Source organism: Oncorhynchus mykiss, chromosome 13, assembly GCF_057628025.1.
Source record: "Oncorhynchus mykiss isolate SJ-2025 chromosome 13, ASM5762802v1, whole genome shotgun sequence".
Taxonomy (NCBI): domain Eukaryota; kingdom Metazoa; phylum Chordata; class Actinopteri; order Salmoniformes; family Salmonidae; genus Oncorhynchus; species Oncorhynchus mykiss.
In genome coordinates, this window is record NC_143034.1 from 39,219,799 (window position 1) to 39,237,440 (window position 17,642).

Here is a 17,642-nt window from a genome sequence, read left to right on the forward strand (position 1 = left end):
CACCGCCAGCATTCAAAAGTGACCAAAACATCAGCCAGGAAGCATAGGAACTGAGAAGTGGTCTATGGTCCCAACCTGCAGAACCACCCCTTTATTGGGGGTGTCTTGCTAATTGCCTATAATTTCCACCTGTTGTCTAGCATGTGAAATGTATTGTCAATCAGTGTTGCTTCCTACTAAGTGGACAGTTTGATTTCACAGAAGTGTGATTGACTTGGAGTTACATTGTGTTGTTTAAGTGTTGCCTTTATTTTTTGAGCAGTATATTAGAGCTACAAGTGTTCTTCCTGCCTATAAAATAAGACATTTTTATTGGCAATTTTCAGTCTTTAATTACATTTTATTATCACCCCAAGAAATAATTTTCATATTGATATGTAGCCACATGTGGTTCCACATAATATTGTTGCCAGAACTATGTATCTACATGGTAGTTATATAGGTATATTATATAGGCAGGTACATTGCAACCACAGTGTAGGTACACATTGTTATTTATGATAGGTCTACAACTGTTACCTCCTTAACACTTTTTACAAACAGACATTTGCTCAAATTGACTGTTAAAACCATAGAGATATGCAATACTGTAATTACACTACCTACCTATATATAGTACATACACAGTTGAAATGGCATGTTATTGGAAGTGGAAAACTTTTGATTGAATTGAGCTTCCCTGTTGATTGTCAAGCATGACATTTATTTCCAAAAATCTCATGGAGTCAAATCCTCTACTTAAAAACCCGAGATATCTCAAATTGTGATACCATGACTCCTTATGAAAGGCACTCTGTGATGAAATGACCTAACTGTTTGTTGCAGATCGTTGACTGGAAATGCTGTGCAGGATCAAAAGGCACTCTGGCACACATACAGACATGTTAAGCAACAATTCCCCTGCCTGTACGACCAAACAACACTGCCAATGATTTCCTGAAAAGTATCATTTTTGCGTCCAAAAGCGTTATTGCTTTATTCCCAATGGGCAGAGGTTGCCGAGCAACTCTCCGATGGGGGTTGACGTGATCATACATTTCCATTCGTTAAGGATGCCATTAGATTACAACACATTGCAAACGGTTCCATCACTGTCCTCGCACTACAATTGTAACCCAATAAATCACACTTCACCAATAAGCTTGACTGTTTTAGGTACCTTTGTCTCTCTTCTAATCTCGGTTAACCCAGAACTAAAATCTCATGTAATTTGGTCAGAAACTCGAAGTCCGTCCAAGAGATTATCTCTCTTCAAGAAAACTGAAACAGATATGTCTCTTTTCAAAGACAATTGGTATTTATAGTGACATCACATTGCATTACTGTACATTTCTTTTCAACCACATAAGTGAAAAGCTCTCCAAACAAACAAAATCAGTGATCTTTAAAGGGGATACGATGTGATTGTGAACCTCACTTGGCAACTATGGTAAAAGATAAAAAAGGGCAAGTGTAATTTCAAACACTGTGCATTTCTCTACAGGAAAACACATCTTGACTAGACTATGGTTGAGATTTCACAAAGATTTCAATGTAATGAGAACTCCTATTACTCTGCAATGAATAAGAAGGACCTGTGTTCAATTTAAGTCACGTTATGCTCTTACAATGTCATTGTTAGCCAGTGAAGCATAAAATAACTATTTTGTGGCCTGGCTATTTCACCCTCCTGCTCCTACAGTATGTGCTCTGTGTGTGTGTGTTGGTTTTCACTGCAATTATCCAATGGTTCCTTCTCTAAGAAAGGAATACACACTTTGAGCTAAAACAAAACAATTTCACCCAGTCCAGTGCTCAACCAGCAGATTAGACAATATACATTCAATCACAATTTATACAGCCATCAATTTGAATGAAAGCTGGCCAAAACAGGACAAGGACCAGGAATGGGAAACCCATGCATGGAGTATGTGGATATCTCTATTAGATCCAAGCAGTACAGAGAGTGTTAGGCCTTGTGAGGGTCTGGCAGGGAGTAAGAGGGCTGAGTAGTTTTGCATTTTATCCACTAATGGATAATATGAGATATGGGGACAGGTAAACTGATCTAAGATCAGTGCCTAAGAGCAATTTATAACTGGAACTTAGAAGGCATAGGGTCCCACGATGATGGTGAGCCGGAGCAGAGAGCTGGAGCGGTAGTTGAGGGCATTGTTGTGGGTGACCATCTCCAGGTCGACCACGTGCTCTCGCGGTCCGGTCAGCGGCTTGGTCATCACCAGCATGGCACTGACGTTACTGGAGCGCTGGTAGGTTAAAGGGATTATTTAGGTTAGCATGTTCTGAGGATGCTAACAAGGGTTCTATCACAACCATTATTTTACACTTGTTGGATAAAAACAAGCAATTGTCAATAAACATTCCTAAAATGTTGATAGATCAAAATACGCTAGACTAGGGTGGATAATTTTTTTGTCTGTGAAATAGATAAATAGCAAATGGCAGTGTAAACACTTTTTTGCACATTTGTCACAGTAAACTTGCAGTCGCACGGTGCTATGTTGTATGGTCCATCTACTACAACTTGGGGAAAAAAATGCAGTTTATTAGGCTACAGATGAAATAAGTAATGATACATTTTACAGAGTGGTGAAAGTTCACAGTGAACTTGATGCTCCTTTCCAATAAATATTGAGGGTCTTAATTTGTATGCTGGTGACATGATTATCGGTGCTTGGCTGCCAATTGACAAATAAAACTGATCTTGCGCTTATCCATAATCTCATCATGTATCCTCTGCACTATGTACAGCTGTTGGCTGGAACAATGCACATTTGCTGTTTATTGCAGACTTTTTGTGCCAAAACTATCGACAAAGTTAAAAGTGGGATGGAAACTTATTGAACAGTTTTTTATTCTGTAAATTAAGTACCTTTTTATGTGCACTACGTCATTACGCACAGCTTTTTAGTCGCAAGAAGTCAGTTTGATGGAAACACACCACTGCTGGTAAAATTTGTATAATTTTTGGTGCAAATATTAGAATATTTGCATCGAACCTACTTTTTATTTGCTTCAAACTACTTTTTAGATATCCAATAATAAATGATGTATGTGGGAAATATGTGTGAGCTATCCATTTAAGGGTAAGGGATCGCAATGAGGGGAAGTCAAAAGAAGATTTAATTAAAGGGACTGTCTCACACGATATTCCCTAAATAGCAAAGGGCAACTAGAACATCTGAAACCACCCCCTACCTCAAATAAGTGTTTAAATAACACAGTAGATGAGAGATCATTCAATTACGCTACCACTTAGGTAGAAAAGCAAGTGACAAATGCTGACACCATCTGACATGATGGTAATGTTAATGCCTGGTGAGTGACTGAAACATCTCTGGGCTCACCCTGAGGAAGAACTCCCCTCCCTCGTTGCCAGACTTGACCCTGAAGGTGTTGAGCATGTTAGGGTAGACGCTCGTGGCCTGGATCTGGAAGATGTCGGCTGGGACGGAGCGCTCCGACGAGATGCTCATGTACTTGTAGACGATGGACGGCGGCAGGCCTCTGCACACTGTGGGGGACTGGCAGCTGCAACGCCTACAGACATGCAGAGACAGAGAGAACCATTGGATGTGGTCATGTTAGCAGATACTTTTATACATATGGCCTATGTGGTTTTTAGCTACAGTGCCTTGTGAAAGTATTCGGCCCCCTTGAACTTTGCGACCTTTTGCCACATTTCAGGCTTCAAACATAAAGATATAAAACTGTATTTTTTTGTGAGACACAATCATGAAGTGGAACGACATTTATTGGATATTTCAAACTTTTTTAACAAATCAAAAACTGAAAAATTGGGCGTGCAAAATTATTCAGCCCCTTTACTTTCAGTGCAGCAAACTCTCTCAAGAAGTTCAGTGAGGATCTCTGAATTATCCAATGTTGACCTAAATGACTAATGATGATAAATACAATCCACCTGTGTGTAATCAAGTCTCCGTATAAATGCACCTGCACTGTGATAGTCTCAGAGGTCCGTCAAAAGCGCAGAGAGCATCATGAAGAACAAGGAACACACCAGGCAGATCCGAGATACTGTTGTGAAGAAGTTTAAAGCCGGATTTGGATACAAAAAGATTTCCCAAGCTTTAAACATCCCAAGGAGCACTGTGCAAGCGATAATATTGAAATGGAAGGAGTATCAGACCACTGCAAATCTACCAAGACCTGGCCGTCCCTCTAAACTTTCAGCTCATACAAGGAGAATACTGATCAGAGATGCAGCCAAGAGGCCCATGATCACTCGGGATGAACTGCAGAGATCTACAGCTCAGGTGGGAGACTCTGTCCATAGGACATCAATCAGTCGTATATTGCACAAATCTGGCCTTTATGGAAGAGTGGCAAGAAGAAAGCCATTTCTTAAAGATATCCATAAAAAGTGTAGTTTAAAGTTTGCCACAAGCCACCTGGGAGACACACCAAACATGTGGAAGAAGGTGCTCTGGTCAGATTAAACCAAAATTGAACTTTTTGGCAACAATGCAAAACGTTATGTTTGGCGTAAAAGCAACACAGCTGAACACACCATCCCCACTATCAAACATGGTGGTGGCAGCATCATGGTTTGGGCCTGCTTTTCTTCAGCAGGGACAGGGAAGATGGTTAAAATTGATGGGAAGATGGATGGAGCCAAATACAGGACCATTCTGAAAGAAAACCTGATGGAGTCTGCAAAAGACCTGAGACTGGGACGGAGATTTGTCTTCCAACAAGACAATGATCCAAAACATAAAGCAAAATCTACAATGGAATGGTTCAAAAATAAACATATCCAGGTGTTAGAATGGCCAAGTCAAAGTCCAGACCTGAATCCAATCGAGAATCTGTGGAAAGAACTGAAAACTGCTGTTCACAAAGTCTCTCCATCCAACCTCACTGAGCTCGAGCTGTTTTGCAAGGAGGAATGGGAAAACATTTCAGTCTCTCGATGTGCAAAACTGATAGAGACATACCCCAAGCGACTTACAGCTGTAATCGCAGCAAAAGGTGGCGCTAATAATTTTGCACGCCCAATTTTTCAGTTTTTGATTTGTTAAAAAAGTTTGAAATATCCAATAAATGTCGTTCCACTTCATGATTGTGTCCCACTTGTTGTTGATTCTTCACAAAAAAATACAGTTTTATATCTTTATGTTTGAAGCCTGAAATGTGGCAAAAGGTCGCAAAGTTCAAGGGGGGCGAATACTTTCGCAAGGCACTGTATGTGGTCCTTTTAGCAGACACTTTATCAATCTCGTCCTTGTGGCTTTGTCTACAGTATGTGTTTTTTTTAGCTAGCACTTTTATTGATGTGGTTTTGTGTAAATGGTCATTTTAGCACTTTAACACACATTGTTTTAGCTATGAGGTCATTTTAGCTGACACTTTTATCCATGTGGTCCATGCTGTCTGTAACTCCCCACTAATGTGTGTAACTTATGTTGTAGCCTAGATACTGACTGAAAAGCAGGGGGAAAAAACACTTACACTGCCTGGCTGCCTCCTGCATATATTTGCAATTATGTAATCTTAACCTTAACCTAAATTAGTTTATACGTCATGTCGATCATATCCTCCTAATTTTTGAGAATGGTTTGATCCCTCGGAGGTATGGGCCAAGTGAGAATAAAAGGCTGAGTGAGGGAGCAGGGGAGGAGCAGCAAGTGTGTAAAGTTTTTTTGGCGTGAAGTAACACGTAAGGTTGTTTAGTGCACGGGGAAAGGAATCCTCAAAGTCAAATCAAATGTTATTTGTCACATGCTTCATAAACAACAGGTGTAGCGTAACAGTGAAATGATTACTTCCCAACAATGCAGAGAAAGGAAATAGAGAAATAATAGAAAAGTAATAACACAAGTTAATAAAAGTAATAATAAACACACAATGACTTGGCTATATACACAGGTACCAGTACCGAGTCAATGTGCTGGGGTACGAGGTAACTGAGTTAGATATGTACATATAACTAGGAATAATGTGACAAGGCAACGGGATAAATAATAAACATTAGTAGCAGTGTACAGGGCCTTCAGAAAGTATTCATACCCATTGACTTATTCCACAGTTCGTTGTTTTACAGCCTGAATTCAAAATTGATTAAATATTTTTTTCTCTCTCACCCATCTACACCCAAATACCCCATAATGACAAAGTGAAAACATGTTTTTAGAAATGTTTGCAAATTTATTGAAAATGAAATACAGAAATATCTCATTTACACAAGTATTCACACCCCCGAGTCAATACTTTGTAAAAGCACCTTTGGCGGCAACTGAGTTAGGAAGCACGCCTGTATCTTTGTAGTGACTGGGTGTACTGACACACCATCCAAAGTGTAATTAATAACTTCACCATGCACAAAAGGATATTAAATGTCTGCATTTTAATTTAAATTGAATCCATCTACCAATAGGAAAACCTCCCTGGTCTTTGTGGTTGAATCTATGTTTGAAATTCACTGCCCGACTAAGGGACCTTATACAGACAGTTGCATATGTGGGATACAGAGATGAGGTACTCATTCAAAAATCATGTTAAACACTATTATTGCATACAGAGTGAGTCCATGCAACTTACTACGAGACTTGCACATTTTTACTCCTGAACATACAGTATTTAAGCTTGCCATAACAAAGGCATTGAATAGTTTTATTTGTAATTCATTTGCAAAAATCTGGAAAAACAATTCCACTTTGACATTATGGGGTATTGTGTGTAAGCCATTGATCCAAAAGTCTCAATTTAAATCAATTTTAAATTCAGGTTCTAACACAACAAAATGTGGAAAAAGTCAAGGGGTGTGAATACTTTCTGATGGCACTGTATGTGATGAGTCAAAAAAGTTAGTGCAAAAAGGGTCAATGCAGATAGGCCCTAGAAATGGGACTTCCTCTGACACCGCCTGGTATAGAGGTCCAGGATGGCATGGAGCTTGGCCCCAGTGATGTACTGGGCTGTACGCATTACCCTCTGTAGCGCCATGCGGTCAGATGCCAAGAAGTTGCTATACCAAGCAGTGATGCAGCTAGAACATCCAAAGTTGTGCTATAAACTCACAGACAACACAAAGATTCCTTGATGTCCTTCCAGATTCCCTCTGTCTACCCAAGGACGCCAGAGGACAAAAATCAGTTAACCACCTAACTGAGGAACTCAATTTAACCTTGCGCAATACCCTAGATGCAGTTGCACCCCTAAAAACTAAAAACATTTCTCATAAGAAACTAGCTTCCTGGTACACAGAAAATACCCGAGCTCTGAAGCAAGCTTCCAGAAAATTGGAACGGAAATGGCGCCACACCAAACTGGAAGTCTTCCGACTAGCTTGGAAAGACAGTACCGTGCAGTACCGAAGAGCCCTTACTGCTGCTCGATCATCCTATTTTTCTAACTTAATTAAGGAAAATAAGAACAATCCGAAATTCCTTTTTGATACTGTCGCAAAGCTAACTAAAAAGCAGCATTCCCCAAGAGAGGACTTTAGCAGTGATAAATTCATGAACTTCTTTGAGGAAAAGATTATGATTATTAGAAAGCAAATTACGGACTCCTCTTTAAATCTGCGTATTCCTTCAAAGCTCAGTTGTCCTGAGTCTGCACAACTCTGCCAGGACCTAGGATCAAGAGAGACGCTCAGGTGTTTTAGTACTATATCTCTTGACACAATGATGAAAATAATCATGGCCTCTAAACCTTCAAGCTGCATACTGGACCCTATTCCAACTAAACTACTGAAAGAGCTGCTTCCTGTGCTTGGCCCTCCTATGTTGAACATTATAAACGGCACTCTATCCACCGGATGTGTACCAAACTCACTAAAAGTGGCAGTAATAAAGCCTCTCTTGAAAAAGCCAAACCTTGACCCAGAAAATAGAAAAAACTATCGGCCTAAATCGAATCTTCCATTCCTCTCAAAAATTTTAGAAAAGGCTGTTGCGCAGCAACTCACTGCCTTCCTGAAGACAAACAATGTATACGAAATTCTGGTTTTAGACCCCATCATAGCACTGAGACTGCACTTGTGAAGGTGGTAAATTACATTTTAATGGCATCGAACCGAGGCTCTGCATCTGTCCTCGTGCTCCTAGACCTTAGTGCTGCTTTTGATACCATCGATCACCACATTCTTTTGGAGAGATTGGAAACCCAAATTGGTCAACACAGACAAGTTCTGGCCTGGTTTAGATCTTATCTGTCGGAAAGATATCAGTTTGTCTCTGTGAATGGTTTGTCCTCTGACAAATCAACTGTAAATTTCGGTGTTCCTCAAGGTTCCGTTTTAGGACCACTATTGTTTTCACTATATATTTACCTCTTGGGGATGTCATTCGAAAACATAATGTTAACTTTCACTGCTATGCGGATGACACACAGCTGTACATTTCAATGAAACATGGTGAAGCCCCAAAATTGCCCTTGCTAGAAGCATGTGTTTCAGACATAAGGAAGTGGATGGCTGCAAACTTTCTACTTTTAAACTCGGACAAAACAGAGATGCTTGTTCTAGGTCCCAAGAAACAAAGAGGTCTTCTGTTGAATCTGACAATTAATCTTAATGGTTGTACAGTCGTCTCAAATAAAACTGTGAAGGACCTCGGCGTTACTCTGGACCCTGATCTCTCATTTGAAGAACATATCAAGACCATTTCAAGGACAGCTTTTTTCCATCTACGTAACATTGCAAAAATCAGAAACTTTCCGTCCAAAAATGATGCAGAAAAATAAATCCATGCTTTTGACACTTATAGGTTAGACTACTGCAATGCTCTACTTTCCGGCTACCCGGATAAAGCACTAAATAAACTTCAGTTAGTGCTAAATACGGCTGCTAGAATCCTGACTAGAACCAAAAAATTGTGCTAGCCTCCCTACACTGGCTTCCTGTCAAAGCAAGGGATGATTTCAAGGTTTTACTGCTAACCTACAAAGCATTACATGGGCTTGCTCCTACCTATCTCTCTGATTTGGTCCTGCCGTACATACCTACACGTACGCTACGGTCACAAGACGCAGGCTTCCTAATTGTCCCTAGAATTTCTAAGCAAACAGCTGGAGGCAGGGCTTTCTCCTATAGAGCTCAATTTTTATGGAACAGTCTGCCTACCCATGTCAGAGACGCAAACTCGGTCTCAACCTTTAAGTCTTTACTGAAGACTTATCTCTTCAGTGGGTCATATGATTGAGTGTAGTCTGGCCCAGGAGTGGGAGGGTGAACGGAAAGGCTCTGGAGCAACGAACCGCCCTTGCTGTCTCTGCCTGGCCGGTTCCCCTCTTTCCACTGGGATTCTCTGCCTCTAACCCTATTACAGGGGCTGAGTCACTGGCTTACTGGGGCTCTCTCATGCCGTCCCTGGAAGGGGTGCGTCACCTGAGTGGGCTGATTCATTGATGTGGTCATCCTGTCTGGGTTGGCGCCCCCCCTTGGGTTGTGCCATGACGGAGATCTTTGTGGGCTATACTCAGCCTTGTCTCAGGATGGTAAGTTGGTGGTTGAAGATATGCCTCTAGTGGTGTGGGGGCTGTGCTTTGGCAAAGTGGGTGGGGTTATATCCTTCCTGTTTGGCCCTGTCCGGGGGTGTCCTCGGATGGGGCCACAGTGTCTCCTGTCTCAGCCTCCAGTATTTATGCTGAAGTAGTTTATGTGTCGGGGGGCTAGGGTCAGTTTGTTATATCTGGAGTACTTCTCCTGTCCTATTCGGTGTCCTGTGTGAATTTAAGTGTGCTTTCTCTAATTCTCTCTTTCTTTCTCTCTCTCTCGGAGGACCTGAGCCCTAGGACCATGCCCCAGGACTACCTGACATGATGACTCCTTGCTGTCCCCAGTCCACCTGGCCATGCTGCTGCTCCAGTTTCAACTGTTTTGCCTTATTATTATTCGACCATGCTGGTCATTTATGAACATTTGAACATCTTGGCCATGTTCTGTTATAATCTCCACCCGGCACAGAGGACTGGCCACCCCACATAGCCTGGTTCCTCTCTACGTTTCTTCCTAGGTTTTGGCCTTTCTAGGGAGTTTTTCCTAGCCACCTTGCTTCTACACCTGCATTGCTTGCTGTTTGGGGTTTTAAGCTGTGTTTCTGTACAGCACTTTGAGATATCAGCTGATGTACGAAGGGCTATATAAATAAATTTGCTAGTCAAGATGCTCTCAATGGTGCAGCTGTAGAACATTGAGGATCTGAGGGCCTATGCCAAAATCTTTTCAGCCTCCTGAGGAAGAAGAGGCATTGTTGTGCCCTCTTCAAGACTGTCGGTGTGTGTGGATCCTTAGTGATGTGGACACCGAGGAACTTGAAGCTCTTGACACGCTCAACAACAGCCTCGTCGATGTGAATGGAGGCATGCTCAGCCATTTGTTTCCACGATCAGTTCCTATGTCTTGCAGACATTGAGGTTGTTGTCCTGACACCGCACTGCCAGGTCTTTGACCTCCTCCCTATAGGCTCTCATTGTCGGTGATCAGGCCTACCCATAGCCGAGGGAAGTAAGGGTGCTGAGGGTGCTGCAGCACCCCCTGATAAATCACAAAAAAATAAAAAATACTCATAAAAAATGAATAATAATAATCAAATTAGTGCACTAGGCCTTTATTACACCTGTATGAGCGTAGAAAGCATCCCCAGCCGAAAACATCATCCTGTCAGCAAATAAAGGTCATGCAGACACTCTATGTGGTCATTTAAGGGTCCATACTATGTATACTATGTAACCAACTGGATTTGAACCTGGGTCTCCTTCACCCCACAATACTGTGTTAGCCCGCAAAGACTTCAGGTCCCAGTCAAGGTTACTCATCATGTGATTATCATCATGCATTTCACCGGACCATATACTCACCCCTCTCCTGTCTTCACATAGGGCTCATGGCAAGGGTTCCTGGGGTAGCAGCGGAAACCGCCAAAGTAGTTCCAACACATCTCGTCCTCGCGGCAGTTGTTTCCTGTTTCACACTCATCTATGTCTGTTAATGGAGAGAAAATGTAGTCAATGGTAATTTCAATAAGAAAATAGCTTAAAATAGATTGAGCTTAGTGCAACTGTCTTGAGGTCTTTGTAAACAAGCAATGCGTAGCTTATAACTAAATGTGAAACTATAATTTCTATCTCATGTACTGTTTGTTAATCAAGTCAATACTGACTTTATACCAAGATACAAGTAAAAATCTAGGCCTAAAGCCAATGAGTTATCATTGGGGATTTAGGTAAACAGGTATTGAGATTCATTATTATGATGTACGACTTGCTGCTGGTGTAAGAGAGGGCTAGATATTATACTAGTTGAAACAGGCCTATTTACCTTGGCACATTCGGTTGCCTTGGAGCTGGTATCCCTCGGGACAGGCACAGACATATCCTCCAGGCTGATTCACGCACTGCCACTGGCACATGTAACTCGAGAAGGCGCATTCGTCGATATCTACGAATATATAAATATTACGAAGTCAACCCTTAAAGAGGGCTGACAGAAACTTCTCAGGAAAGAAAATATTAGGTGTGAGTGGGGGGATTGTGAAATTGTATCAGTATACATTAAGGTACTGATAAATATACACGGAGATTACCAAACATTAGGAACACCTTCCTAATATTGACTTGCAGTACCTTGGCAGGAGGCTTGGTTAGAGGCTAGCTCATAACCCTGCTCACACTGGCAGATGAAGGAGCCCATGATGTTGTAGCACTGGTGCTGACAGGGGTTGCTCCCCTCACACTCGTTCACATCTGCAAGACAAGGAGGGACTAATAAATTAAAAGAAAAATTGCAGAAAGGCAGAGCGGAAGTGGAAAAAGTCAAAATTTCAGGTCCATTATGATATTCTAAGAGAACAACTTGACACATACTGTATAACAAGGCAATTAGAAATGCTAGAAGGGCTCATTTTTTAAACTTCTAACACTAATAACCAGAATAATTTGAGATTGCTCTTCTCGACCATTGATGGCTGATAAATCCTACCCCCGCAAACTTATTTGAACTTTTCTCCACATCTAAATGTGTTGAGAGATAAGATAAAAAATATTAGGCTTGGTATCAGCCAAGCAAGACCTGATGAGAAGTTTGATGATATGTGCCTACCATGCAAAGGCACTATGGATTTATTCTCCTTGGTTGACACAGACATGCTCAGGAAAGTTGTCACGCCTACTCCCGCTCTCCCGCGTCGGCGCTCAATGTCGCCGGTCTACTAACCACTGGTCCTGGCAACCCACATTACGCACTTCTGGCAACCATCATTACGCACACCTGCTCCTGATCATTATGCACACCTGGACTTCATCAGTACCTTGATTACTTCCCCTTTATCTAGCCCTCAGAAGCCTCAGTCTTCAGGCTGTATTGGTTTTGTCACGTCTGCTCCCGCTCTTCCCTCCCTCTGGCGCTTGAGGGCGCCAGATTGCCTTGCATCACGCACTCCTGCCATCCATCACGCACACCTGCCTTCCCTCGTCACGCGCATCAGCGTTATTGGACCCACCTGGACTCATTTATCACCTGTTTATTTCTTCCCCTATATTTGTCAGTTCCCCAGCTCTGTTCTCCGTGGCTGCATTGATTGTTTATGTCTTTGTTTTCTGTATGCTGACGCTGTTCCTGTCTCGTTCTATGTCCGTTATTTATTAAATGTTACTCCCCGTACCTGCTTCGTCTCTCCAGCGTCAACTCATGTGACAGAATGCAGCAGCCATACATACGAAGCATCGGGGAGTACTGGCGTTCCGGTTGGTATGGTGGCATCGGCTCTGGGTCGCCACCGATGGAACCGGGGTTGCCTAGCCAGCTCGTCGGGCTTCCACTCCCTTGCTGGCTCGAGAGGTTTCTTGGCCCCGGTTGGCTCGGATGGCGCCCATCCCACGTCGGGCCTCAGCTGGATCGTCAGTTCTTGTTTGCCCAGCCGGTCCATGAGTTTCTTTTTTTTTTTTGTTTGTTTTGTTGGTGACGTCAGGGTGGATTCCGCCGCCGATGGAACCGGGGGTGCTTCTCCGCAGCTTTCGATTGTTATTGTCTTCTGTATGCTGACGCTGTTCCTGTCTCGTTCTGTGTCTGTTATTTATTAAATGTTACTCCCCGTACCTGCTTCGTCTCTCCAGTGTCAACTCATGTAACAGGTTTTAGTTTTTCATTCCCATTCTTATTTTGTATATCTTCATGGTCTTCGTTCTTAAACTAACCAAATGCACTTGCTTCCTGACTCCCTGCATATATGCTACAGAATAGTGCCTCAACAAATGGAAACAGCAGAAAATCCAGACATCTACAGAGAGTCGGCGAACAGGGACACCTAATCCACCAACCCCACAACCAACTGGCGCAATTGGGTACGGCTCAACATCATCCGAGGGGCATCACCTCCAACTAGTGAAGGACCCTCTACCACGAGCTGTCCCAGTGAGCCAGTCCCCAGCCCATCCAGCAGTCCACCCAGGTCAGCGATGCCCGATTGTCCCGCCTGTACAAATATGAAGGAACTTTGTCTAAATGCCGTGGCTTCCTACTCCAGTGCTCCTTTATTTCGCCCATTAGACAGGAGCCCGTACCACTGAGAGGTCCAAGGTTGCCACAGTCATTTCCTTGTTGACTGGACGGGCGTTGGAGTGGGCTACGGTCGTCTGGGAGAGAGGTGAGGGGTTCCTATGAAAGGTTCCTATGAAAGGTCCATGGCTCTGTTCAGGGCGGTCTTCGGTCATCCAACGGAGGGCAGAGAGGGAGGTGAGCGCCTACTCCAACTCTGGCAGAGTGCCCAGACTGCTGCGGAGTACGCCCTCACCTTCCGGACTGTGGCAGCCTCCAGCGGATGGAATGAGCCAGTACTCTGCACCTTATTCATAAGAGGACTGTGCGTAGAGTTCCAGAAGGAGCTGGCGTGTCGATATGACAACCTCTCCTTGGATACGGTCATCCTGATGGCCATCCGTCTGGATAACCTTCTTCGGGAGAGTCAAAACCGCCATCGCCTCCTACCTTCCTTATTTGGCCATCCTGAGACAGAGCCTGAACCCATGGATGTAGGGTCCACACACCTCCACGCAGAGTTTGGGCTCTGTCATTATTGTGGTCAGGAGGGGCACCAGCTTCGGTGGATCCCAACCAGGGGTCCACAAGGGCAGAGGGACAGTACCGTGATCATCCGTCTCCTGGGGTAGGCGTGAGTATTCCATCGTCATCACTTTCCACCAAACCTGTTCTGGTTTCAATTTCACTGGCTGGCTGTCCCTCATTTTGTCTTTACAGCTCTAGTGGACTCCGGTGCCATGGGGAATATCATTGCAGACGACACTACAGTGGTAGGCTTGATTACCAACAACGACGAGACGGCCTACAGGGAGGAGGCGAGGGCCCTCGGAGTGTGGTGTCAGGAAAATAACCTCACACCCCCATGTCAACAAAACAAGAGATGATCGTGGACTTCAGGAAACAGCAGAGGGAGCAGCCCCCTATCCACATCGACGGGACGGTAAGTGGAGAGGGTGGAAAGTTTTAAGTTCCTCAGCGTACACATCACGGACAAACTGAAATGGTCCACCCACACAGACAGCGGGGTGAAGAAGGCGCAGCAGCGCCTCTTCAACCTCAGGAGGCTGATGAAATTTGGCTTGTCACAAAACACTCACAAACTTTTACAGATAAACAATCGAGAGCATCCTGTCGGGCTGTATCACCGCCTGGTACGGCAACTGCTCCGCCCACAACCGTAAGGCTCTCCAGAGGGTAGTGAGGTCTGCACAACTCATCACCGGGGGCAAACTACCTGCCCTCCAGAACACCTACACCACCCAATGTCACAGGAAGGCCATAAAGATCATCAAGGACAACAACCCCCCCGAGCCACTGCCTGTTCACCCCGCTATCATCCAGAAGGTGAGGTCAGTACAGGTGCATCAAAGCGTGGACCAAGAGACTGAAAAACAGCTTCTATCTCAAGGCCATCAGACTGTTAAACAGCCATCACTAACATTGAGTGGCTGCTGCCAACATACTGACTCAACTCTAGCCACTTTAATAATGGAAAAATGTATGTAATAAATGTATCACTAACCACTTTAAACAATGCCACTTTATATAATGTCTACGTAACCTACATTACTGACCTCATACTGTACTCTATACCATCTACTGCATCTTGCCTATGCTGTTCGGCCATCACTCATTCATATATTTTTATGTACATATTCTTATTCATTCCTTTACACTTGTGTGTATAAGGTAGTTGTTGTGAAATTGTTAGGTTAGATCACTTGTTAGATATTACTGTATGGTCAGAACTAGAAGCACAAACATGTGTATGTGACAAATAACATTTGATTTGATTTGACAAGGCCCTCGCCTCCTCCCTGAACATCACCTCTCCTCTCCTTTTCCGGTTCAAGCACTGTATAGTCAACCACTGGGAACTGGGACAATCAGACACATCACATCACAGCACCACTCATCATCACCATGGGACCCCTGCACCGAGAAATCCTTCCCTTTCTCATCATCGAGGCACCAGTACACAAAGTCATCCTCGGCCTCTCGTGGCTCCAACGTCACGACCCCACCATCTCCTGGTCGAGGTTGGAGATCAACGCCTGGGCACCCAGATGTCGGAAGACCTGCTTTCCTTTACCCTGTGATTCCATGTTGGTTGATAGTCCTGTGGTTGCCCTCCAGGCCAACATATCTCCAAGACCTGTGCTACCTCTCTCCCTATTCGTAGCCCCTGGGACTGTGCCATTGACCTGCTAGCAGACTCTGTGCACTGTCTACCCACTGTCGGTGGTTGAAACCAAGGCTATTGGAGGAGTACATCCAGGAGGCTCTCTACAGGGTTTCATCCACCCATCCACTTCCCAGCGACGGCAGGCTTCTTCTTCGTGGCCAAGAAAAGAGGGAGGTCTAGGTCTGTGCATCGACTACAGAGGTCTCAATTCCATCACCACCAAGTACCTCTACCCTCTCCTGTTGGTGCCGGCTGCCATCGAACAGCTCCACGGGGCCCTGTTTTTTACTAATCTGGACCTGCGGCGTGCCTACAATCTGATCCACATCCGGGAGGGGGATGAATGGAAAATGGTCTGCAGCACAATGTCTGGGCACTATGAGTACTTGGTGATGGTTTATGGATTAGCCAATGCTCCGTCGGTGTTCTAGGCATTCGTGAACAAGGTGTTCGGGGACATGCTTGGGCGTCAGGTGGTCGTGTTAATTGACGACATCCTGATCTACTCGGCCAACTTGGAAGATCACAACGCCCACGTCCGGGTAGTCCTGGGACGCATCCTGTAGAACAACCTGTACGTCAAAGCGGAGAAGTACCAGTTCCATCAAGCCGCTGTCTCCTTTGGATACCGGATCAGCCCGCAAGGAGTGGTTATGGATGAAAGGAAGGTCGGGCAGAAAGGTCAGGGCCAGTCCCAACCAACATAAAGGGACAACGTTTTTTGGGGTTTCCCAACTTCTACTGACGCTTGATTAAGAACTTCAGCTCCATCGCCTCTCCTCTCACCTCTCTCCTCAAGGGTGACCCCCGCAAGTTGGTGTGGAGTCCTGCAGCCGATGAGGCCTTCCACCGACCGAAGGGGGGTTTCACCTTGGCCCCGTTGCTGAAACACCGAGATCCTATGCTGCCCTTTGTGGTGGAGGTGGACATCTCAGAAGTGGGTGTGGAGGCTGTCCTGTCACAACGCCAAGGTAACCCAAAAATGTTGTATACATGTGCATACTACTTTTAAAAAAAACAGTCTCCAAGAACACATTTCTCATCCTCACCGACCATTGGAACCTGGAGTACATATGGACAGTGAGGCAGCTGAACCCGCACCAAGTAAGGTGGGCCCTTTTCTTCACTAGATTCAATTTCACCCTGTCATACCTCCCAGGTTCAAAAAACATCAAAACCGATGCCCTGTCCCGTCTCCACGATTCGGGAGAGGTTCCTGTCCTGAGTGCACATATCACTCCGCCCATCCGAATCGTTGTCCTCGTGCTTTGGGATGTAGATGTGGACATCTGCCAGGCTCTGGAGAGGGAACCCGCGCCTGCTAGCTGCCCTCCGGAGCACAGCTACATTCCCAAAGAGGTAAGGGATTGGCTGTTGACCTGGGCGTACACATCCCTTGTCGCTGGACACCCAGGTATCACCCGCACCATTTAATCCATCTCCGCTAAGTACTGGTGGCCAACCTTGGCGCACCACATCGTCCGCTACGTCAACACCTGCTCCGTATGTGCCCAAACCAAATTTCCCCGGCACGCTCCAGCAGGGAAACCCTTTCCGTGCCTCAGCAGCCTTGGTCTCATCTGTCCATTGATTTAATCACTGATCTCTCCTCTTCTGGGGAGATCAGCACAGCCAAAAGAGGACTGGCCAACCCTCAGAGCCTGGTTCCTCTCTAGGTTCCTTCCTAGCTTCTGGCCTTTCTAGGGAGTTTTTCCTAGCCACCGTGCTTCTACTTCTGCATTGCTTGCTGTTTGGGGTTTTAGGCTGGGTTTCTGTACAGCACTTTTTGACATTGGCTGATGTAAAAAGGGCTTTATAAATAGTTGGAGGTGTTAGACGTGTGGGAGAGAACACTGAGTCTGTTCAGAAAGCTCAAAGGCTCAACGCACTGTTCCTCTCATACCCTAGCCTGATTCCAGATATGTTTGTGCTGTATTTATTGCCAAATCCTATGGT

General features: G+C 44.6%; 1 protein-coding gene across 2 annotated transcripts in view; it reads right to left on the minus strand.

The window, feature by feature from the left end:
* Window positions 1–306: 306 nt before the first annotated feature.
* The window catches only part of LOC110486086 (EGF-containing fibulin-like extracellular matrix protein 1), a 40,343-nt gene continuing 23,007 nt past the window's right edge, over window positions 307–17,642 (minus strand). For both annotated transcript variants that reach the window (XM_021557429.3, XM_021557430.3), the window contains exons 5-9: window positions 11,590–11,709; window positions 11,285–11,404; window positions 10,825–10,948; window positions 3,348–3,540; window positions 307–2,246 (exon numbers count right to left, since the gene is read on the minus strand). In XM_021557429.3, coding sequence (XP_021413104.1) covers window positions 2,085–2,246; window positions 3,348–3,540; window positions 10,825–10,948; window positions 11,285–11,404; window positions 11,590–11,709 — 719 coding nt within the window. In that variant the 3' untranslated portion in view covers window positions 307–2,084. The remainder of the gene's footprint in view (window positions 2,247–3,347; window positions 3,541–10,824; window positions 10,949–11,284; window positions 11,405–11,589; window positions 11,710–17,642) is intronic.